Here is a 23,263-nt window from a genome sequence, read left to right on the forward strand (position 1 = left end):
ATTCTCCAGGCAAGAAGAATGGAGTGGGTGGCTGTGCCCTCCTCCAGGGGATCTTCCCGACCCAGGGATCGAACCGTCGTCTCTTGCGTCTCTGCAACGGCAGGTGGATTCTTCACCACTCACCCCAACGGGAAGCCTGTGCCACCATCAGCAAAGTCAATTATTGAACGCTTTGAATCATCTTGAAAAGAAACCCTGGCGCGGGCTCCAACGAGGATGGCCTGGCAGGCATTGTGCTGTGTGAAAAGGCCCAAGCGAAAAGATCAGTCCTGCGGGATACACCCCTGTAAGGGCCTAGAGGAGTCAAACCCAGGGAGAGAGGAAGGAGACGGGAGTGGAGGGTGGGGTGGGTGGCAGGAGGGGAGGGGAGCGAGTGACTCGTGAGGACAGGGCTCCAGTCTGGGGAGATGCGAGACCAGAGACAGACGTGGAGATGGCTGCACCACAGCGCGTGCATGCCTGAGAACCCCGAGCTGTGTGCTCGGAGGAGGCTGAGGAGGAGGATCTTACGTCATTGTACTGTACAACAGTGTGAAAAATAATAGAAGGAAAGAAGTCTCGCACCTATTAGCTCTCACCCCAGTACCCCATCCCTCCCAGCCCCTGGCAATCACTGGCCCACATTTCACACTGAATGGGATCCCACAACACGCGGCCTTTCATGTCTGGCTCCTCTCGGTCAGCGTCGCGTTTCCGAGGTCCATCTGCATTGTAGGGGTCGGGGCCTCATCCCATTTCATCACCCAGTAATGTCCCCCCAGTGGATGGATGCCGTTCTGTTTGTATCCGCTCATCACATGATGGACATCTGGGTTGTTTCTGCTCTGACCTTTGGACATAAAGCTGCTGAGGTCACTCGTGTGCAAGCTCCAGCTTGGACATGTGTTTGCAGCTGTCTCAGGTGTGGGCCCGAGAGAGGAACTGCTGGGCAAACGCACCGTCTGTGCTATAGTGTTGCAGGAACCCCCAGAATTGTCCAAGCCCGACCTCTTTTTTTTTTTTTTGACTGCGCTGGGTCTTGCTGCACAGGACCTTTCTCCAGCTGTGGGAGCTGGGGCCACTCTCTGGTGGGGGCGCAGGGGCCTCACATCGCGGAGGCTTCTGTTGCTGTGGAGACAGGTTCTAGGCATGTGGGCTCCGGCCGTTGCAGCACGTGGGTTCCAGAGCGCAGTGCTCAGTAGTTGCGGGGCTCGGGCTTAGCTGCTCCGCAGCATGCGGAATCTTCCCAGACCAGGGATTGAACCCTTGTCTCCTGCATTGGCAGGCAGGTTCTTAACCACTGGACCATCAGGGAAGCCCTCCAACCTCTGTTTTTAAAAGGTAGTTTCAGGATTCATCCTGATTAGGGAGGAGCGTTTCCCTTTACAGCTGTTCTCACTGCCAGGAGGACCACTGCGTATCGGACAGGAGGGTGACTGGAACTTCGAGGTGTTTAGAAATGAGAGACGGCAGCCCCACGCCCTGCCCGGGACGGTCCAGGTGCCTAACCTCACAGGTGAGCATGGGGCCCACCACTCCTGTCTTCTCTCAGACCATAAATGGAGTGTTTTTTGCTGCAAACACAACTGGTTATCTTGCCTCCCCTGCTCCCCTTGGCCATCAAGCCCCAGAGCCGCCATCAGCTGGCACTCTGCCCTCTGGGGGGGGTGCTCACCGTGGTGGGGTCCCCGCAGGGCAGGCCCACTCCTCTCTCTTGCACTGGGAGAAAGCCTGGGGCAGCCGCTCCACCCAACTCAAGGCCCCTCCTAGTCAGAGCACGTGTCTTCCAGGACCTCTGGCGGAGACATCCGCCCACCCCCCAGGCCAGGCATGCGGAGGCCAGGGTCCCTGTAGGCCTGTGTGCTGTAGAGTCTCTAGAAACCCAGCAGGGCAGTGGGTGCGGGAAGCGGGGGCTGCCCGTCTTTCCCGTTAGGAAAACTGCCTGATTGAGGGGAGCCCCCAGCTTGGATGGGAGTCTTCCACCGACAAAACCTAAGTTGCGTGTTGCGGTGGAAAGAGGGTGGGGGGGGGAGGGAGGGGGCAGCTCTTCGGGACGCTTTTCCTTTTCGTCCGTCCAATTCCAACCCAGCCCCCTCCCCGGAATTCGGGAGCGCACAGGATGGAGGAGTTTGGCGCTCGGATTCCACAGAAAATTAAATCAATTACCAAGTCTAATAACGAACCCCAGGTTTTTAATTAAAGGAAGCTTAATTAAAGGGCGAGCCCAGCTCTGTCAATGCTCTGATCTGGCCCAGGGGGGTGCTGGGAGCATCTGAGGAGCCCACGTCGGTGCTGCTCAGGGGGCGGGTAATGGACGGGCTGCCCGCAGCGGCCGGGGTCGGGGCGTGGCGCTTCAGGACAGCAGGTGTGATGACGGAACGGTGTGGCCCTGCAGACGCTCAACGTCTCCTGGCCCAGCTGGAAAGACCCTGGAGTCGCCTGGCCATTTGACAGAGGAGCTGAGGCCTCCGAGAGCCAGCGGCAGCTCGAGGTTGCAGGGCAACCTCAATGCTGGGCCCAGGGCCCCCGGCAACCGAGTCCGGCCAGCCCCGCTTCTTAAGGCGGCCGCGTCTCCTGGGTCTCATTGGCACCCACATCCAGCCTGGTCCTTTATGCCTACAGCTCCCTGCAGAGCCCCAGGCAGGGTCCCCCTCCACCCACTCATCGTCCCCTGCCCATCTGGGCTCCTCATGCTCTCCTGGCCCTGAGCCCAGCGTCTTAGCCATCAGCAGAAGCAAAGTCCTGGCCTGGCCAGAGCTGTAATGCGCCCATAGAAGGTCTGTGCCAGAGTCTGGACGCTGGGTACCAGCCCCACGGGGCCTCAGACCGCCCACTGCCCCGCCCCAGGCACTGAACTCCACGGAGGGAGTGGGAAGGGATGGCTGCCTGGGCGGCAGGGGGCCAGGGGAACAGGCCTGGGGGCTTTGCAGGGGTGCAAGTGGAGGCTTTACTTCAGAGGCTGGGGAAGGGCCCTAGAGGGCCCTGGGCAGAGAGTAGACTTGCATCCAGTCATCCAGCCATCACAGAACTGTGCTTGTGACCTTTTGTCTCTTCTGTAAATCAGAGGTTTAACAGTGGTGTTTCCTGAGGTGGCCAGGCAGATCAAAGATCATCCTGGGCAGGTAATGGATGGGAACTCAAATCAAAGCAGCCAAGTTGACTAAGAGGTCCCAGGAGTGCCCCTCCAGACCCTTCAGTCCCCGCCTCCTGGGCTCATGACCTCAGGAGGCGCATGCTGTTTCTGCTGAATGCCCACTCGCCGTCCCGGGCGGCCCCAGGGCCCGGAGCAGGCCCCTCACTCTACACCCTTAGCACCAGCGGTCTGATTCCAGCTCACAGTCCCAGCTGAAACATCTAGAGGGAACCCAACCTCCCGCCCTGATGGCTTTGTGCATCCAGCTGTGGGACCTCTGCAGGAGTGGCCAGGCCACCTGCGTCCCTCCGGCCTCTCCCTTCCCCTGTGCAGTTCCCTGCCCCCCTCCCCGCCCCGTCCTCAGGCCCTGGGCTCAGGAGCACGTCCCTGCACCCCACCCAGGCCCCCAGAACCTGATTGATGCTGACTCTGTGAGCTGGAAACGTCCTACCCTGGGCGTCAAGAACTAAACAGCACAATAAAAAAAAAAAGAACCTTCACTGCGATTGTCTGATCTAAATTTATTTCATAACATGCAGAATTAATAAGATACTGGCTTTAAGGCAACCATGGCAACCGAATGCAGAAAAGCTTGTCCCGGCAAATAGATGAATTCATAAATAACCCTGAAGTGCTGATATCAACAGTCGCGGGACCCTGCGGCAATGTTAATGGAGTGCCTCACCCCTGTGCCCGCGTCCAGCCAGGGCTGGGCAGCATGCCCCCACCCCGGGGGGACGGTTCCCCAGCTGTTACCATGAGCTGGCAGGAGGGGCTGAGGATTCCGTGGCTGGTCAAATGTAGGAGGGCCTTTGTGGAGCTCTGGCTCCCTCGGGGACCCTGTCTGCAGATAAGTGGCCCTGGGGCGGGGCGGGGGGCACAGGTGAGCCACGCTGTCTCCCCACGGTTCTGACAGCCAGCTGGTGCGGCCTCCGGTCCTGCCCCCAGGGCAGCAGTCGTCGCACGGGAGGAAGCATTTGTTCATCCATGGAATCATTCATGCGCTCGGCAAAAGAAAGCGGGCACAGCAGCAAGCGAGGCCAGCCAGGCAGGCGCGCCAGGGGGCGCCACTGGACACACAAGCGGACTGCCCCCCTCGAGCAGCCGCTCGGCACTGCGTGACCCCTGCTGTAGGCTCTCCCACCTTGACCGGGAGCCAGCCGGGCACCTTGCCTCCCAGTGGCCTACAGTTCTCCCTGTCCTGGTTCTTCCATTTGGCTATTTACAACCAAACAGCTCAGGAGGGCCACGATTCAGCCCCATGGAGGGGCCACTGTGCTGCCCGGCTGGCCAACCGAAGGACGTGGCTAAGCCTTGCTTCCCGGGAGTGGGTCCTCTGCGTGGAGGCTGGTGCTGCCTCCGGGACCAGTGGTCAGTCTCTGCCTGGCTGGCCTGTCCTGAGGGCACGCGTTCCTTCATTCCCGAAGCCACGTCTCGTCATCCAAGTGTGCGAATCCTGGACCCGGCCTGGCCAGACTCCCTAGAGAGACTCCAGAAGGAAAGGAGAAAGCCGGGGATCAGCCCGAGTAAGGGGAGGGCTGAGCAGGAGGAGCACAGGAACTTTACGGCAGCGAAACGGTTCTGTGTGATGCTCCAGTGGTGGGCGCAGGACATCATACTGGTCCAAGCCCTTAGAACGCAAGACTCTGAGAGTGGACCCTACGACACTGCGGACTTTGGGTGATGCTGACTGTCAACATGGGCTCGTCAACTGTGATCAATGGATGGCTCCGGTGGGAGATAACAGTGGAGGGTGCGCACGTGGTTGGGGGGCATGCGGGCCATCTCTGTACCTCCCTTTCAATGTTTGCCGTGAGCCTGTAACTGCTCTAAAATGATGGTCCACATATACACACCTAAAGTGACCCCATCAGGGCTCACTTTGTAACTGAAGTGCTTCTGCAGAACTATTTATGAGAAGCCTTTCTTAGCTCAGCCGGAGGTCGCCCCAGACCTAATGAGCTACCCTTCTCAGGCGCGCAGGTCTGCAGGTCTCCCTTGTACCTAGAAGACTCCTCTGCCCAAGAGACGTGTGTCTCAAACCTGAGGAGCTTTCCAGACACGGTGGGCAGAGGTGGGGCTGTCTGGGGTGGGGGCAGACCCAGGCTATGCCCCAAACTCCCTGGGGGAGGGGAGCCGGAGTCACTTAACCAGAGCTGGGAGACCACCCACCAGACACCTGGGCCGGGAAATCTGTGGTTCGCTCCTGCAAGGCTGATGGCCCCCACCCCCCAACATTCTCAGCAGCCTTACAGCGTTCCCCGCCTCCGGGGTCCAGACTAGCGTGGGAGCAGCCCCATTCGCCTCCTTTAATAGGGGGGCTCATAATGCCCATCCCTTCGAGGTGGGGGCGCCTCCACCCTGGCAAGAGGGGACTAGTTTATCAACCTCCTGGAGCCAGGACCCCAGCCCCGCCTTACCCGTCCTGGACCTGTGCAGTCAGGCTTCTTCCCCCGTCCCTTCTCTGCGTGTGCGTGTCTGTCTGTCTGTCTCTTCTCTCTACACAAAAGCCCAGACCTCTGTTGAGAGGCATCCCCCATCAGGGGTGTCCCTGTCCCCACCCCCTACGCCCCATCTGATGATGGCTCATCCTGTTTCAGGAGGAAGGCCGCTGCGGGTGGGAGGTTCTCAGCGCTGAAGGTGGGGCTGCGGAGCGAGCCCGCCCACCCCCATCCCCGCGGATCCGGAGAACCAGGTGTCCCAGAAGCCGGTGGAAAGGGAGAGGCCGCCCCCTAGCGCCGCCGGAGGAGCGCGGTTCTCGGCGGGAGGGAGACACGCCTCCCCCCCTCCCCCCCTCCCCCACCGACGGAGTGGGTCCGTCCAGGGAGGTCTCTCGGCCGGTCCGAAGGGCGGGTGGGGACCCTGGAGTGGCCGGGTCAGGACGCATAGCCCTCCTCTTGGCGCTGCCTTCGCCCCCCACCTCCGAGTGCCCCCACTTGCCCTGCTCCCGGGGTCCCCATGTACAGGGGGATACGAGTTCCTCCTGGGATCAGCGCTCTGTTCACCGCCCCCTCAAAAAAAAGCCTGGGCTCCTGGTGCGGCTGCACCCGACTCGCAGCAGCGCACCCCTCCTCTTGCTGACGCCCCAGGGCCCGGGAGAGACCGGCGACGGGGAGCGCAGGCGACGCCCGGCGCCGGGATGCTCCAGCGTGCCTCCGGGTGCGCGGGGTGCGCAGGGGGGCCCCGGCGCCCTGCGCGGTCAGCGGTGGTGGGCAGGGGTGCCTGGCGTGCTCCGGTCGCCCGGCGCCCGCGCTGCCTCGGGGAGACCTCTGCCGCCGCCCGAGCGCGCATCCCGGCCCGGGGGCGCTCCCTGCCGGCCGCCGCGCGCACCAGCCAGGCTGAGCCCGGGCAGCAGAGCTGCGGGCGCCTCTGTCCCCCCACCCCCAGGGCGGGCCAGGCCTCCTGTGCTGCGGCTCCATCACCCACGCCCTCGGGGCTGAGCTGCCTCACTGCGCAGGCGCGGAGGTGCGCACCTGCTCCTTTGAGACGCTCACCTGTCCTTGTTCTTACCGGCAGGAGGGTGAGTGTTTGGCGGTATGTTTTCTTCCTCTGCCGGTTATAAAACGATGGTGGACCTCGGTTCACACACTCTTAGGTCGGTGACAGTGGGTCGCTGCCCTGTAATGAGAGTTGATGCTATGACTGTCTCCATTAAATGAAGGGAACCAGCGCCGGGACCATCAGCCCATAAGGGAAAGGGCCCTTGCCAGCCACCTGCCCTTAACTCCTGGGAGCGGGCAGGGAGGGCTGCGGGAGGCTGTCCCTTCAGACCCAGACCATGGGAGAGGGGAGCCCCACTGAGTATGCCACACAGCATCGACACACAAGGTGAGTGCACATGAGCCAGTTTGTGGCCGCCTTCAGGACACGCTGGATCCAGCCGCCTGAGTCCTGGGCCTGAGACCCTGAGCATTCTCAGGCAGCACGGCTCTCAGGGCCCTTGGACAGGGGGGTGGAGGTGATGGAGGGATGTGCCCTGGTCCGCTTCAGCGTCAGCCGGGCACTGATAAGAGCTGATGCTTGCGTGGCCTGCCCCCACCCCCGACGGAGGAGGGTGCTCCATGGGTGCTGAGACCCAGAGATGCAGCCAGGACAGGAAGGCCCCGAGGGCGCTCTGGACCCGCCAGTGCTTGGTGAATGGGCTCAGGAGCATCCCTTCATGGGGGACACTGACCCCAGGACCCAGAGGCAGTTTCTGGGCGGTGGGGGTTGGGGGTGGGGAGAGGGGCACGCAGCTTTTGCTGTTCTTCCCGGAGGGTCAACAGGCCAGTCCCTAGGACCCTTTTACTGCTCACAGCGCCTCCATGCTGGAATCTCAGAGTCCAGGAGCCTTGCATCTCCATAGAGCGGGGACCCCACGAGGAACCTGGCCAGGTGAGCGCCACCCAGGCTGGGGCTGCTGTCTCTGCCAGCCAGGAAGCTGGATGGGGCCGGGATCCCCCAGCACAGGCCTGCCTCCAGGGGCATGTATTGACAGAAGCTTCTGTCCCTCCCCAGGTTCATTTATTTCCTTGCGCTAAATTCTCAAACCCCAGCAGGGCTGGAAGGTCTAGGACCCTTAACCAGGCTGGAGAGCTTCTAGAGGCGCAGAAAGAAGCTCAGAGTCCCAGTGGAGGCAGCTGCAGGAGTTTGCTGGAAACATCTGGAAGGATATCTGGTGTGATGGGGAGGGACAGGTCAGTTTCAAAGGCATTAACCTGGCAGGGACGCATGCACACCTCAGTGGACATCTGCACAAGGCCACCCACTCGGCCTGTGTGAGGGCTGAGGTCGGCCTGGGACGTCAGGCCCGAAGCCCACCATCCACACAGGGACAGCACTCTTCCAGGGCCTCTTATGCAAACTCAAAAGCACTTAGGAATATATGTTTTTAATGCCCTCTCTTTTTCTTTTCCTTTTTATTGTGATAAAATATACACAACCCAGGAGAATTTCCTGTCAATCAGGTGGTTCGGACTCTGAGCTTCCACCGCAGGGGGAGTGGGTTCAGTCCCTGCTTGGGCAACTAAGATCCCACGTGCCCAAAAAACCCCCAAGGAAACCAGGACAAGGACATCCACCGTATGACATAGTTATTAACTGAAAAAACCTAGATCCATATGGGATAAGTTAAATTATCAAAAACACATAACACAAGCCTTATGATCGTAACCATTTTTAAGTGCACGGTTCAGTGGCACTGAGTCCATGCCCATTGTTGTGCCACCGTCACCACCGTCCATTTCCAGAACTTTCTCAAACTGACACTCTGTCCCTGTTAAAGCCTCACGCCCCCTCCCTTGCCCCAGCCCTGGCCCCACCGTCTACTTCCGGTCTCTGTAGGGTCTGACCCCCTGTGTGCGTGCCTCTGTGCTAAGTCCGTTCAGTCATGTCAGACTCTTTGTGACCCCGTGGACTGTAGCCCACCAGGCTCCTTGGTCCATGGGACTCTCCAGGCAAGAATATTGGAGTGGGTTGCCGTGCCCTCCTCCAGGAGATCTTTCCAACCCAGGGATCGAGCCCCAGTCTCATGTCTCCTGCATTGGCAGGCCGATTCTTCACCACCTTGCCCTCCCACGAGTGGGATCACACAATCCTTGTCTGCCGTGCCGACTCATTCCACTGAGCACAGTGTTCTCCGGGGCCCGTCTTTTGCTGAGTGAGTTCGGTGCCCTATGGGCGGACCATCCAGGAAGCACGCTGTTCTTTGACCTCAGTGGCCCTCAGTGAATTTGCTGAGACCATCCTGAGCTCAGACACCGTGTTCCAAATAAGTGTCCCCCTCTGCCGTGTCTCAGACCACCACCCTTTGCGCTTCTACAGAAGCCCACTCCGCTGAAGCCCCAGGACAAGCAGCTTGCAGCTTTCCTCCGAGGCATGGACACTCGGGGGTTTGCAGTAAAGAATCTGGCTGAAATGTAGGAGACTCAGGTTCCATCCGTGGGTGGGAAAGACTCCCTGGATAAGGTAATGGCACCCCCCTCCAGTATTCTCGCCTGGGAGATCCCATGGACAGAGGAGCCTGGCGGGCTTCAGTCCAGCGAGTCGCAGAGTTGGACACTACTGACTAAATAACAGCAAACATGACCCCATTCCCAGGAGCCTGCGCCTGTATCGGCAAGAGCAGGCGAGGGGTGGCAAAGGCAGAGCCTCAGGTGGGGAGTCCCCGCCACCAGCCCAGAGCCTCGACCCTCACTCTTCTGTGGCTGCAGAGACAGCAGGTGTCCAGCCACGACAATTGTCAGGGGCTCTAAGAAGTTGGCCAGCATCCGCACTGCATCCCAAGGGAAGAGAAATGGATGTGCACCCAGCTTTACGTGCCAGGGTGTCCATCACAGAACTGTGCACGATACCAAAACACTGGGGTCAGTGCCCGTGTCCGGTCAGAGAGGAATGATGAGGTAAGTGACAGAACATCGTGTGCTGGGATACACGGGCCCAGATCTATGAAGAGTGGCTGCTGTCATGGAAAATGTTCCTTTTGAAAGGCCAAGTGGGAGAGTTGTGCAGTCACTTAGCCGTGTCTGACTCTTTGCAGCCCCCATGGATGGCAGCATGCCAAGCTTCCTTGTCCTTCATCATCTCCCAGAGTTGGTGATGCCATCCAGCCATCTCATCCTCTGTTATTCTCTTCTCCTCCTGCCTTCAATCTTTTCCAGCATCGGGGTCTTCTTTTAAGGAGTCAGCTCTTTGCATGAGGTGGCCAAAGTATCGGAGCTTCAGCTTCAGCCTCAGTCCTGCCAATTCACGTTCACTTGATTTCCTTTAGGATGGACGGGTAGCAGGACGCAAACCCAGGTGCCCAACAGAGTCCCACTTCTGAAAAACAAAATACTAGAGCCCTTTGCCAGCAGAAAGCAGGCGCCAAGGAACACAGCGTGTCCTCCTGTGTCCCAGGGCAGAGCCAGGCTGGTCCCCAAGGGACCAAACAGGGCAGCTGGGGAAGCAGGGAAGACACAGAGTGTGCTGATGGTTAAGAGAGGCCCTCTGCCAAAACGTGGGGCTCTGGGGTGGGGTGGGGGTCCCGAGGTGGGATCCCGAGATCCGGGCATCAGTCAGGAGCTCAGACTGAAGCCCCGAGTGGCCCACGAACCCCTGTTCAGCCCCACAGGTGCACACCAGCCTCCCTCTCTCTCCGTGTTTGTGGGTGCTTTCCTTTCTCATCTGCTAGAATTACACAAGAAGCAGGTGTGGTTCTGGTTGAAACAGACTCACCAGATTTTACAAGAAAGAAACAAAGACCCTCCACAAAGACACAGTCCTCCCTTAAAGCATAAAGCTTTGTGGAGGTCTCCTTGGTGACTTCTCCAGTCTGGATGGTCTCGTTGTATGAGACAGTCTCCGGCAGGTACCAAGAGAAATGGGCACACAGCTCCGTCAGACTGGAAGCAAAGTGATGGGGAGACGAGACTGCCCGGGTCCACACCGCACAGCGCGCTTGGTGAGCTCAGCTCCGTGCCTGCCTTGGGTCAGGCCTCGAGCAGAGGACACCTCCTCCCCCTTCAGGCCTTGGCCCAGGGCACGGGTCCACCCCTACCTGATGGCCTGCCCCCACCCTCCCCCACGAAATGGGTAAAACACAGTTTAATTAAAAAACCTTCATTTAATCAAGAATCAAAGGGAGGAATGGGCAGATCCTGAGAGAACCATTCCCGGTCCATCCCACTTCCCTTTGTTCTAGAAAAGACTAAGGAGCCGGCACCCACATCGATGGCGTGAGCGCCCGGGCTTCTGGAGCCAGGCCAGACCAGAGTGGGTGTGGTTCCTGGTGGTGACGTCCAGGCCTGGCGAACCAGGTGACACGCGCGAAGGCCACCACCGCAGCCCCAGGGCAGCAGCTAACGGGGACGCGAGCAGAGGGCCTGGCTGACTGGCTTCGCCGCCAAGATGGGAATGGGAAAGGCTGCCCAGGGGAGAGGCGGGCCTTGACCTCCCAGTCCTGTCCAGGCTGGCTCTGCCCTGCTCCCCGGGGCGTGCCCGCACAGCCATCCATCATTTCTGGGCTTCCAGATTATTCTGGAGCTGATTAAATTAGCAAATGCAATCACAATCTGAAGCAAGTTAATTGAGAGAATTTATTTGGGCCTGACAGTTTTATGCATGTTTGATGAAGTATTATAAGGTTTATTTTTGATTTTGCATAATTTACCTTTAAATCCTGCACTGGGGGGCCCATCAACCATTAACGACCAAAATAAACCTCTTTTAAGATGCATCTATTTATGATTTATTTCTGAACGCAATATCCTCCAGGTTTTTTTGGTGCTGTTGCCAAACTGACAAATATGTTAAAAGTAACATTTTGAGCCACTGCGCTCACCCTGTAAATCTTCTGGAACGTATACAATTCATTAAAAGTTTTGAACGAAGTACAAGTTAGCATTTATATTGCAACAAGTGACATATAAATGCCTGTGTTTGTCTTCCAGGCCCGCCATAAAACATATCCACCCCGCCGGGGCTCCTCCGAGCCAGACAAATCGCCCACGCTCTGGGGGATGATAACTCTGCCACCAATCTTCCCTCCTGTCAGCACAAAACTGTTCAATCAACAGGAGTGTGAGCTGTGTCTTTTGTGAAATTAGCACAGGAGGAAATACAACCTGGGCCGGGGACTGGGGCCGTGGGTGCAGGAAGGGGCCAAACCACTGTGGGCGATGACCTTGAACACACGCCTTGCCTGCCGGCTTCTCGGCCTGAGTCTGGGTCTTAGGAGGGCACGTCCGTGAGATGGCAAGCATACTGCCCAGGAGGAAACCAAGGCCACCAAGACGCCGGGCTGTGTGGTCTCCTCCTTCCCACGGTGAGAGGCTGAGTCCCAGTCTGGGAGCTCAGACCCTGGCAGCTCCGCGTGGACTCTGCACCCTGAGGTCCTCACTCACAGCCACTGGGGATGAGACCTCCAGCTCACAGGTGGAGGCTGGACACCTAGGGAGGTTACGTAGATTAGCCCACCCACTGAGGAGCCTGGGGGAGGTGGGCGGGGGCACTGGACACACTTCTGAAATCAGGGCAAGACTGTCACCGATAAACTATAATCCAGGTGCCGGTCCAGCCCGCCCTCCTCACCACCCCCAAGCCTGTAGCCAGTGTCCAGCTCGATCTGCTTTCCCTCCAATGCCCCTTACCCCTGCACTGGGCACCCAGGCGGGCCGGAATGGAGCCGGGCAAGCTGATGCCCGTGGATGTCACTGGGCGATACCAGGCTGAGGCCACTCCCCCCACCTGTATCCCCAGTTTTGGATGCCCAGTACAGGGCAGGCACTTCATCAACCAAACAACCAACCAACGAACGCAAGCAGAACTGGGCCTGTGGTGGGCCAGACACTGGGGCTACAGGGGGTGGGATGGGGGCGTGGGCATGGGAAGCCTCCCTGCCAGGCAACACCATGCTGAGACCGAGTGGCCAGGTCATGCCAGCCTTGGACTTAGAAGAATGGAGGACAGCCAGCTGGTGGGGGAGTCAGGAGGAAGGGAGGCCGAGGCGGGAGGGGGGCCCTGCGCCCCTCCCCAACTGTCTCGGAGACACGAGCCAGCGGCACAGAGGACTCTGCCCAGTTAGAAACTGGTGGACCAGAGCCGGAGCAGCAGGATGGGGCTGCAGCAGCTCACGATCTGACGCCGCTCTGCCCTCTGTAAACGCCGTCCACGGGGTCTGTGGCGTCCCTGGTGGCTCAGAGGTGAAAAAATCTGCCTGCCAATGCAGGAGACGCAAGTTCAATCCCTAGGTCGGGAAGATCCCCTGGAGAAGGGAATGGCAACCCCTTGTATTCTTGCCTGGAGAATCCCATGGACAGAGGAGCCTGGCGGGCTACAGTCCATGGGGTCGCAAAGAGTCACACGTGACTGAGCGCACACGCCTGCACACACAAGTCTGTGGTAACCTCTGGGGGCTCAGCCGGCCCTCGTGACACACCGGCCAGGGTCCACCTGGAGGAGAGGGGTGTCCTCTCCGGGGTCACGGGGGTAAAGGAGGAGTCACGTCAGGGATGAGAGGCCGCCCAGATAGGCTGGGGTTCCGTAACCAAGGACCAGCAAGGGAGTGAGACCAGTGCCGATCAACAGAGATGTCTGCAGGGCCTGGAGGAGACGGCCAGTACGCATGCCTGTGTTAGCACGGGCGGTGTGGGTGGTGGGTTTACCCCAGGTTTGGGAGTCAGGCCTGACTTGAACTAAAAAAACCTCTTTCCTCATCTGTAAAAGTGGAGGCAAGACGACTTCCCTTGAAGGCGGTGATGAGGATTTGAAATGACACGTTCGCTCAAACCACTGGGGGATGTGACCAACCTCCCCACCCTGGTGTGGTAAAACAGCACCCGTTTCATTGCGCTCACAGGGCCCAGACAGGGCTTCCCTGCTCTGTGCCACCTGGGGGCTCAGCCGGGCAGTCTCAAGCGGACGAGTGACCCAGAGAGCTGGGGTCAAAATCCCCCAGAGAGTCACCCACTCACGGGTGGGATGCCCCAAGGCTGAGCTCGGCGGGGCCACCCATGATGGGCTGGCCCGGTGCCCCACGTGGGCCCGCGTCTCAGGGCGCCATGACTGGGGCTTCCAAGAGCGTCCCCGAGGCTGAGGACGAGGCTGCACAGCCTGGAATCACACAGTGTCACGTGGCCTCAGGATCTGGTCACTAAGGCAGCCCAGAGCCGAGGGGAGGGAATTCGTCAACTCCAACTCTTGTTTTTTGGTGGTGGTGGTTTTTAGTTTTACTCCCTCGAGCACAAAATCATTTTCACACATTCTTTTTTTTCTAACTATCCTTTTTTAAAATATTCTTTTCCATGATGATTTACCATCGGATACTGACTACAGTTCCCTGTCCTGTACAGGAGCACTTTGCTGTCTAGCCACTCTCTATAGGAGCTTCGCTGCTGACCCCAACCCCCCCTCCAGCCCTCTCCCAACGCCCTCCCCGGGGCAACCGCCAGTCTGTTCCCTGTGCTCCTGAGTCTGCTTCCGTTTCACACACAGGTTCGTTGGTGTCGTATTTTAGATTCCACATCTTATGGTATTTGTCTTTCTCTGTCTGACCTTTGGTATGATCATCTCTAGGTCCGTCCATGTTGCTGCAAATGGCATGTCATTCTTTTTTGTGACCAAGTATATACACACCACGTTTTCTGTATCCATTCCTCTGTCGATGGACATTTAGTTGATTCCACGTCCCGGCTATTGTGAGTCGTGCTGCCATGAACACTGGCATGCAGGTATCTTTTTGAATTAGAGTTTTGTCCGCCCATATGTCCAGGAGTGGCGCTGCTGGGTCATATGGTGGTCCGTCTCTTGATGGCGAGGTGACTGTAGGACCGCTCACAAGGACTCCACAATTGCTGAAGGCTACGCTGTTGGGGCCCTTGTGAGGATTAAACCCACCGTCCCGGGGTGGGAGGTCACACCAGCCCCGCCTGAGGACCGGACAGTTAGAACATGACTGCAGAGAGGTCGGTCCCTCCCCACACCCAAACCTGCAGGGCAGCCTGATGTCAGGGGTCACTCAGCCTCTACTGTCCTGGGTGGCAAAGAGTCATTCCATGTCTGGCCCCTGGAGTGACCGGATCCTTGCTCCCCAGCAAGCACAGGGACAGTGGAGGGTGGGGGTGGCTAAGACAGTCCCAACCTGGCGGTCTGCCCATTTACCATTCTCTGTGAGCCGTGTGACAAACGCTTGTTTAAAGCAGGGGCAAACTAGGTTTTTGCAAAGGCAGAGAGGGGAGGGGAGGCCAATGGGCCTCTGCGGCACGAGGCTACTCAGCTCCACCGTAGCTCCACAGACAACTGGGAGCTGCTGGGACTCGGCCTGGTTTACAGCTCAAAGCCCCGATGGACTCAGGCCCTTCTCGGACCCTTCACTGGGTCTCAGGCCTGGCTCTGTGACACCTCGTGCACTGTTCCAGCAGGTGGCGCCCGGCCACCGCCCACATCACAGATGTCCTCCTGACGTGGGGGCGGGGGAGCGGGGTGCCTGAGAGGATAGCAACATGAGGGAGCCCCCGCTGGCCGGTCCCCCCTACCCCGCCAGGGGCAGCCTGCGAAAACCCACAGCACACGTCGGGGGTCTCCCCCGGCCCTGCCACTGAGCTGGCCCTGAGGACACAGCCTCATCTTCATCCTCGTGGCTCTGGACCTGGCGGTGGTCAGGCTGCAGATACGGCAGCTTCCAGCCCGTCTACTGAATGAATTAACAACAGAACGTAGCAGAGTGTGTGGTCAGGAGAAGTGCACTTTGTGAAGCTTCTGGAGTTGTTTAATCGTGTGAGTGTGTGGACTAGATCATGACGTAGAGAGACATCTATCTTATCGTGTGGCCTGTGGTAAGGAAACTGAGCCAGTGGGAGAGGCCGATCCATCAACGAATCTTTGAGCTTTTGAGGTGGAGAAAGGGTATGGTTGAGATTAGTCAGAACCACTAATTCCCACCAAGGGGAGGGGATGGCCAGGGAAGGGGTGGCACACAGTTGGAGGCGGTCTCCCAGAGGTGGGGATAGTGACTGGGGTTTTAAAGGGTGAATAGGAGCTCACTGGGTGAGGCAGAGGGACAGAAAAAGCTAGTGTGAAGGGACAAGGACAGGAGCAAGGGGGCCTCCTCACAGGGCTGAGGAGGGGGCCTGGACAGGGCGTCTCCAAGGGACAGGGCTGGACCCAGGTCTGGGGAAGAAAACCAGCACCCTGGGTTAGGGTACAAAGCAGGGATCAACTGCAGAGGCCCAGCCACAGAGAAGATGCAGTTTAAGAATCACTTCTTCTCTTCCATCCTCTCCTGCTGCCCCCTGACCTGATCTGGGCCCCTTCCTCCCCTCTCCACCATGACCGCGTCAGACTCTCCTCACCAGCAGAGCGGCAGCTGAAGGGACAGAACCACCATGCGTGTTCCCAGGCACCATGGTCCACCCCTAGGACAGGGCGGGGCGAGGGCTGGCTGGGGTCAGGACGTGCACGCCTGGTGCCGGTGCTGGCAGGTAGGGGCTCCAGCCCTGGAGGGTCAGCCAAGGGGAGGTCAACACCCAACTGTCTTCGGTAAAGGATGCCCGAGGAACTGGCCTCTACTAGAGCAACCGGTGGCAAAAACAAGGACCAAGACCAGGACCCCAGGCACTGGGGGTGCAACCAGCTTCTCCCACGTGTGGAAACAGATTCTCCACACCCGACAGAACTCAGGTGGAACTTGCCAACTACATCCAAGGAGCGTTGTTTCCCCTACCCTGACCTCGACCGGATTAAAACACTTAAACACGTCTACACCGACGTCCTCTCTCTCCCAGGGTCCCTACATGGGACCTTGACATCTGTGGGTGGTGTCAACCAGTCCGTCCTGACTCCCTACATTTGGGGACCTTGGGTGGTGTCCCCACTCCGCTCCAGACTCGCCAGACGGCCAACACGCAGGGCCGGGACCGACACCAGCAGCACCACGACCGAGGGCTCTTTACAGACCGCAAGACCGTCACTGACCCAAGGGCGCGCTCCTGCGCACTGCCCACAGCCTGGGGCACAGAGGCGCATGCGCAGAGGAGCTGCTGGGGGAGGGGGGGGCGCCGATGCGCAGATCCCCTATCTGCGCCTGCGCAGGACGGGCCGAGGCGCAGACCGGGTACCTGGGGCGGTGTTGTCCGGGGGTACGTCACGGGCCGCGCGTCGGGCGCGTACGCACGCACGCACGCACTTACGCTCAGGGGGCAAGCGCCGAGTTCCGGGCGCCCGGGGTCGACGCCGAAAAGGGGGAAGGGAGGCGCTGTCCGTTTCGGCCGGGCGGAGCGGGGAGGGGGGCGGCGGGGGCGGTGTGAGGAAAGTCCTACGGTGGCCGCAGAGGGACGGCGCTACGGCTCCCACGCGGGGCCAAACGCCGCCGGCCGCCGGGCGCGGGAGCCCCTGTCCCTTCGGGGCGGCCCCGGGCCGGGACGCTTGAGGGTCCGGGCCGCGCCGTCGGCACCATGCGGCCGCCCAACTCCTGGAGCCCCGAGGGACAGGGGGGCTCGCGGCTCGGGACGCCGGCGCGGAGAGGGCACCCGGTGAGCAGGCGGGGGTGCCCGGGCGGGGCGGGGTGGGGCGGGGGCGGCTCCCAGGGGCGCCATGGGTCGGCCCTGCCTCTGGGGGTCGAGGGCCTAGCACTCAGCGGGCGGGGGTTGGGGAGACGCGTGGGTGTCGCCCCGGCCCCCCACCTGGAAGCGCGTGGCGCAGACCCGTTGCCCGCGGGCAGATGGACAACGGGAGGATGGCTAGCAGCCCGCACCCGGCTGCGACCCCGCAGGAGCACCGACGTCTAAGTGCCATCAGATGCTGTCAGACCTGGTTCTGGCTGCAGCCTGCGGGCAGGGCTGGGCCTGTGAGCAGGGGAGGGTGGACGCGCCCGGCCTCCCCTTTCCTCCCGCTCTGGCCAGAGCAGCACGTGGGCGGCCGGAGAGGGAGCTAGCTAGCACGAGCCCCTCTGCAGGCCCCCAGGCTGCACGCCACGTGACGGGAGGCCGATGCCCTAGGCAGCGCCTCCCCGGGGCCTGTCGTCAACTTTGCCGCTCCGATTTTACGCATCCTGTACTTCCAGTTCTGTGTTTTCCAGACACGACCCAGGCACAGCTGTAAACGGTAGTTGCTAGGCAAAGCCAGAGAGCCACTTGCTATTTTCTCCTCTCTGGTGGTCCAGTCCCATGACCTGCGATGACACCACTGGCCAGCCCTGGGCTGCCATCTCTTCCTCTGCCAGGCATGGGCAGCCTTTGCCCAGTAATGCTTGCTTCCTACAGCACCCCTGGGAGCCCAGTGCTGCTGGCATCCCCATGGTGCAGAGCAGGAATGGTCTCAGAGGGTGAAGTGACCTGCCCAAGGTTACTCTCCTAGTGAAGGACAGCACCGGGGTTCAGGCGCCGCAGGGGGAGCCCAGAGCCCTGCGCCAGCTGCCTGATCCCCAGCGCTTGGCCTGTCAGGTTGCTAAAGAGAGTGACCCGGTCAGCTCAGTGGCTTATTCTCCCTGGATAAAGCAGCCACAGAAGTGCAGGCAGCCTTGGGCATCCCAGTTAAAAGCCAGACGCTGAGTCCACTGCAGGGGACTCACCTAGCCTCTGGGGAGGGGGAGGCCCTTTTTCTCCTTTTAGCATTGACTGCACTGGGGGGGGGTGTCTGCGGCCTCTGTCTTGACCCTTCTTCCTGGTGTCACTGGTGGAATTTCGGTTCCCACGTGACTGTGGGTCCCTTCGGAGTGTCCTCAGCCTTTTGAAAATGATAATTTAGTGGCTCTCCAGTCCCAGACTCCGTCTCCTGGCAGCCCTGGCTGTGTCCTGGCTGACCCGACTCCTCTTCGTGTCCCTCTCCCTGCAGGCCCCCGCCTCCCCTGGTGCTCAGCCTCGGCCGCCCAGGCCCAGGCGCCCACGACGCCTATGCTGACCGCCGCCGGGACTCCGCCGCCGCCTCGAGCTAGCACCGCCGCTGTCCGGACCCGATGCCGGTCATGCCCATCCCCCGGCGGGTGCGCTCCTTCCACGGCCCGCACACCACCTGCTTGCACGCCGCCTGTGGCCCGGCTCGCGCCTCCCGCCCGGCCCGCACCAAGTACAACAACTTCGACGTGTACGTCCGGGCGCGCTGGCTCTACGGCTTCATCCGCTTCCTGCTGTACTTCAGCTGCAGCCTCTTCACGGCCGCGCTGTGGGGCGCGCTGGCCGCCCTCTTCTGCCTGCAGTACCTGGGCGTCCGCGTCCTACTGCGCTTCCAGCTCAAGCTGTCGGCGCTGCTGCTGCTGCTGGGCCGCCGGCGCGTGGACTTCCGCCTCCTCAACGAGCTGCTGGTCTACGGCATCCACGTGACCATGCTGCTGGTCGGGGGCCTGGGCTGGTGCTTCATGGTCTTCGTGGACATGTAAGGGTGCCGCGGGCTCCTCTGGGGGCGGCTGATGGCGACCTGGCTGTAGCTGCACCTGCGAGGGGTGCTCTTCCTGCCGGGATTGGTCAGGGCCCCTTCTGCCCAGTCCCAGAGGAACGACCTCCCTGCGTGCAGGGGTCTCAGGCTCGGACCGGAAGGAGCGGAGACTTTCCTGTGAAGGGGACGCTGGCGGCCTCGCTCCTGCTGGTCTTTGCTTCAGCCCTTCTCTGTGTGCTTTCGGTGCAACATCCCCCGGGCCACCTGCTTGTGGTTCCGCCTGCACTTTCCCAGCAATTCCAGAGGGGACCCGTCGGTCCAGTCTGTACTTGGAGAGCCCGGGTCCCTGTCCCCTCTCCAGGACACCGGCATCACCAGTGTTGGTGTGAGAGACCCCTGGGAAGGGTGTGGTGCGCCGGTGCAGACCTGGAGGGTCTCTGCCAGCTGCCCTGTCCCCTCCTGTGCGCCCCCAGCCCCTGCGCCAGCCTTAGGGAAGTGTCGGGCTCCACCAGCTGACGCCCCGCACTGCCACCAAGCTCTTCACTCCGCCCTGGGCCACCAAGTCCTGGCTCAACCCATACACTGTCCTCCATATGTTACTCTGCGAGGTGTCCTGAGTCCCAGACCGGGCTTCCGTGTCACCTGGGTTCACTTGGCAGGTTGCTAGATCAGGAGGGGGTGTGCTGGTTCCAGGGCACGCCTGTCTTCCTCCCAGGCAGGTCTGCTGAGCAAGTCGGCTAGATGACGTCATCTCTTCAAGTGTGACTTTCTGAGGCAGGCAACTCAGTGCATTTCTGGCTTTGGGGGCTTGTGGGGGTGGGGGGGTTCAGCCTCTTCCCTGGAGGGAATGTCCAGGATTAAGATGTGTGTGTCAGGAGCAGATATCAGAGGTGGCCCGAGTGCTGCACATTAAGAAACACCTCTTGGAGTCATGGGTACACCAGACTGGACCGCCAAGTGAGGGACTTGGTGGCCCTTGTTCCTGCCTCAACAGCTGTTGGAGCAGCTGGGAGTACAGAGCAAGAGTGAATGTGGGCCAGGGCGGTTCCGATTGCAGAGAAAACATACCAAAGGGCTAGAGGCTTGCCCCGCCCCTCCCCCACTTCCATCAGATGAGGCCAGGGTGGCCTTGGGCCTCCTAGGCAAGCGAGGGGCACCCTGAATGATTCAGCTGGGACAACAGCCAGAGGCAGGACTTAGGGCCTCAGACGGGAGGGCGATAGGCAGGCTAATGCTGCTCCACCCCTAGTTGTCCCCACAGCCCCAGGCACGGGCAGTGGCTCCTTCAGCCCCGTCTGGCCAGGCTGCCTAGTGGCCAGAGGGGCTGTCAGGGCAGTTGTGTGCCGCTGGAAGAAAAACCCAAATCAGGTAAAGAAAGCAAAAAATAACTTGGCTGCAAGCCGTGTTTTTTTATTTGTAGTCAGCTTCTGTCAGGCGATTGTCCACTCAAGGTCAGCGGTGGGCTCCTCGGAGGGAGTGGGGGGCAAGTCTGTCCGAGTTACCTGGATGGCAGGCAAGGAGCCGATCCGCGTGGACCCCACTTCTCAGCGCTGCAGAGAATCTTTTGCACTGAATCTTGCTGTTTCCTAAAAGCTTTGTTTTGTGTTCGTTGACTGCTGGCACTCTGGCCCCGGGCGGGCGTGTGCCCGTGGGGCTGGGGGCGCAGTGTGCGGGCCCGCTGCTCGGTGCCCTCAGTGCCTGTGAAGCTGTTCATGAAACGAGCCACCTGCATTAAACTTATTTTTTTAACACGTTGATGGTGTGACTGTTTAAAGCTCAAAAGCTGTATACCTTTTTTAAGAGGATATAACAAGCCCGAAACACCACAGATGCTGTTTTTTCTTAAGTACAGTGGGAAACTTAAAAGCAACCGTTACCAAGCTGGAGAAGGAGTCACTGCTGGACTGCAGTGGGCCCTCCGTGCCCAGAGGCCAGGGGTTCCACCACTGGCACTTGCCCTTGGGGATTGGCGGGGGCGGCCGCGAGACTTGGTCAGTGCTGGGCGAGGAGGGCCTGGTGAGGGTCGTGAGGCTGAATTCAACAACCGAGTGCGTACGGTCCTTGTAAGACAGGACATACCCTCTTGGGCCGGAATGGCCGTGCGCATGCAGTGTGCACTGAGTTTCAGAGAAGACACCCGCAGGCGAGATACCGGCAGAAAACCCAAGTACGGTTCTTGTTGAGCCAAAAAGCAATTGGAAAAATGAGATGCACGTTCTTATTTATCTTTATTGAGTGAAGGCTTCCCTGACTGCCGTGATGAGGAGGGTCACGTCCTCTCCCGTAGCCGGGGTGGCCAGAAAGCGGCCCTGGAAGGAGAGCTGCGGGTCTGCAACAGGGCGGCCTCGCTGCCAACCCTGGAATTGTGTGGGGCTTGATGTATCAGTGGAAACCAACCTGAGTCCTCTCGGGGTTTAGCTGCTTCTGATGGCAGAGTTGGTAGACTCATCACAGAAGCCTTGGTCCTCAAGACATGCCGGAGGACCCTCGGGAGGTATGGTTTGTTGGCTACAGCCTGGCTGAGTCTCGGGTGGGGCGATGCTCTCTGGCCAGGAGGGAGACCCCTCTTGGGCATGCCAGCTTCAAGGGGAGCCAGTGCCAGCGGGCAGCACCATCCCAGGTTCGTCCTTACCACGCCTGAGCCTCAGGGAGGCCCAACTTCCGTGGCTCCCACAGGCCGCCAGGCCGGGCCTCCCTCCCCGCTTTCTGGGCGAGTTGGCGTGTTGGTGGTGGAGACAGTGGGCCTTGATTGTGGGAATCAGGGAGGCCTGAGGGGGGCAGGCAGGCACAGTGACCACAAAGAAGGAAGCTGGCCAGGGGAGGGCCAGTTCAACTCAACTGGCCAGTGCCCGAGGGCAAGCTGGGGAGGGTCGGGGGTGGGGGGCGAGGCCTGGGAGGCGGCAGCGGTCAGCGCCCAAGCTTGGGAGACTCGGGGCACCCGGGGCCTGTGGCCTGCGAAGAGAGGACAGTCAGATTCGGGGGCAGTGATCCCTGGGCAGGGAGGGCAGCAGGTCAAGGCTGGGGCAGAAGCCCGGGGAGGCGCTCCCCTGGAACACAGAGCAGGGCCTGAGGGCTGGGTGGTGGCCTCCCTGGCCAGGCGCTGGGGCTCTCTTGGCCGGCCACCCATGGAGCTCTCCCTATGGGGAGTACCCCCGGCCCGCAGGGTGGGAGGGGCTGCCCGTGGGAAGTGAGGCAACCGCGGGAGAGGGGTCATGGCAAGAAGGGAATTTCTAGAAACCAGAGGTTTATCTGAGGAAGTCAGCCCCCGGGCAAGGGGGTGGACAAGGCGTCCTCAGAGATACCCTCTTGGCTCCAGAGTCGCTTTTGCTGGCCCTGGGAGGGAGACCACACTCAGACCGCCATGTCCTCCCACCGCCCTGACCTCCTGAGTGCACAGCCTGGGGGAGGACGCAGCCCCCACCGGGAGGATGGCCGGGGCAGGCGGCCGCCCCCGCCCCGCCCCCCTGTTCTGGGGGAGCGTGCCCCCCACTGCGGCGGAGGAAGGGCGGTCCACTGGGACGCCCGCGGGTATTGACGTCCGCTGACCTTGAGAGTCCCTGTCCCCTCCGGCGCCTGATTGGCAGAGGGAGGCCGGCTCGGTGCTGACTCAGCGCTTCCTTCCCTCCGCTCAGGCTGGTCGGTCCTCTCCCTTCTCCCTTTTTGGTGTTGTTTGGAAAGGGCCTGTCTTCCGGGAAGGCCCTTCCTCTCATTCCCACCCCACCCCACCCCACCCGCCCCCGCCGCCCCTCCAGGCCTGGCTCCTGCAGGAGCCACTTTCCAGAAAATCCCCAGCCATTGACAGCTCCCCCAAAGATGGGAGCTGCACCCCCTCCACCCCCAACCTCACCAACATCCCTGCCCGGGTGGGGACGGGACCATGCGGGGGCAGCTGACTCAGCGCCCGTGGGCCTGCCCCTCCCCCAGCCCCACCGGGCAGCGTGCCCAGGCAGGCTGGCAGCTGTGTCACACGGGGCCTCCGGCAGGGTTGCTGTGGCTCTCACTGTGTGGCCCGCACTGCGCCTGAGGGGGTGGCAGACGGATGCCGGGAGGGCCTGAGCAGGCGGGCTGCCAGGCGCCCCCAGTCCAGGCACGTCCACGGCCTGAGGCAGAAGAGAAGGGTGCTCAGGCACCGCCGCCACGGCCCCAGAGTCAGCTCGTCCTCCTAAGCCAAGAGATGGCGAGTGCACCACCCTGGGCACAGGCAAGCTCACAGGAGCCCCGGTTGGGCAGAGCTCTCCCACCCCGGCTGGCCCAACTGTGGGCACCTGCCACCTTGGCCCTTGTGACCTAGAGCCGTGGGGCGGGCACAAGCTGAAAGGGGCGGGTACT

At 60.7% G+C, this 23,263-nt stretch overlaps 1 protein-coding gene and 1 long non-coding RNA gene across 4 annotated transcripts; one reads left to right on the plus strand and one right to left on the minus strand.

Moving 5' to 3' along the window:
- Positions 1 to 3,631: 3,631 nt before the first annotated feature.
- On the minus strand, positions 3,632 to 16,853 carry LOC138989798 (uncharacterized). Of its 2 annotated transcripts, none has more exons than XR_011465947.1 (3): positions 16,756 to 16,853; positions 6,623 to 6,730; positions 3,632 to 4,601 (listed from the first exon to the last, which is right to left on the minus strand). It is a non-coding gene; the product is annotated as an uncharacterized lncRNA (long non-coding RNA). The 2 variants fall into 2 exon arrangements; XR_011465948.1 differs by having other exon boundaries at positions 16,684 to 16,806.
- On the plus strand, positions 16,626 to 20,688 carry TMEM250 (transmembrane protein 250). Of its 2 annotated transcripts, none has more exons than XM_070378753.1 (2): positions 16,626 to 16,704; positions 18,398 to 20,688. In XM_070378753.1, exon 2 carries the CDS (start codon positions 18,519 to 18,521, stop codon positions 18,936 to 18,938), a length of 420 nt encoding a protein of 139 aa, XP_070234854.1. In that variant the 5' UTR covers positions 16,626 to 16,704; positions 18,398 to 18,518; the 3' UTR covers positions 18,939 to 20,688. The 2 variants fall into 2 exon arrangements, with proteins under 2 accessions (XP_070234854.1, XP_070234853.1); XM_070378752.1 differs by lacking the exon at positions 16,626 to 16,704 and adding an exon at positions 16,827 to 17,097.
- The last annotated feature ends 2,575 nt before the right edge of the window (positions 20,689 to 23,263 follow it).

Source organism: Bos mutus, chromosome 11 (assembly GCF_027580195.1).
Source record: "Bos mutus isolate GX-2022 chromosome 11, NWIPB_WYAK_1.1, whole genome shotgun sequence".
NCBI lineage: Eukaryota > Metazoa > Chordata > Mammalia > Artiodactyla > Bovidae > Bos > Bos mutus.

Excerpts from the sequence above, each read along its gene's own strand:
- TMEM250 (XM_070378753.1), top strand. The coding sequence starts at position 18,519 with ATGCCGGTCATGCCCATCCCCCGGCGGGTGCGCTCCTTCCACGGCCCG.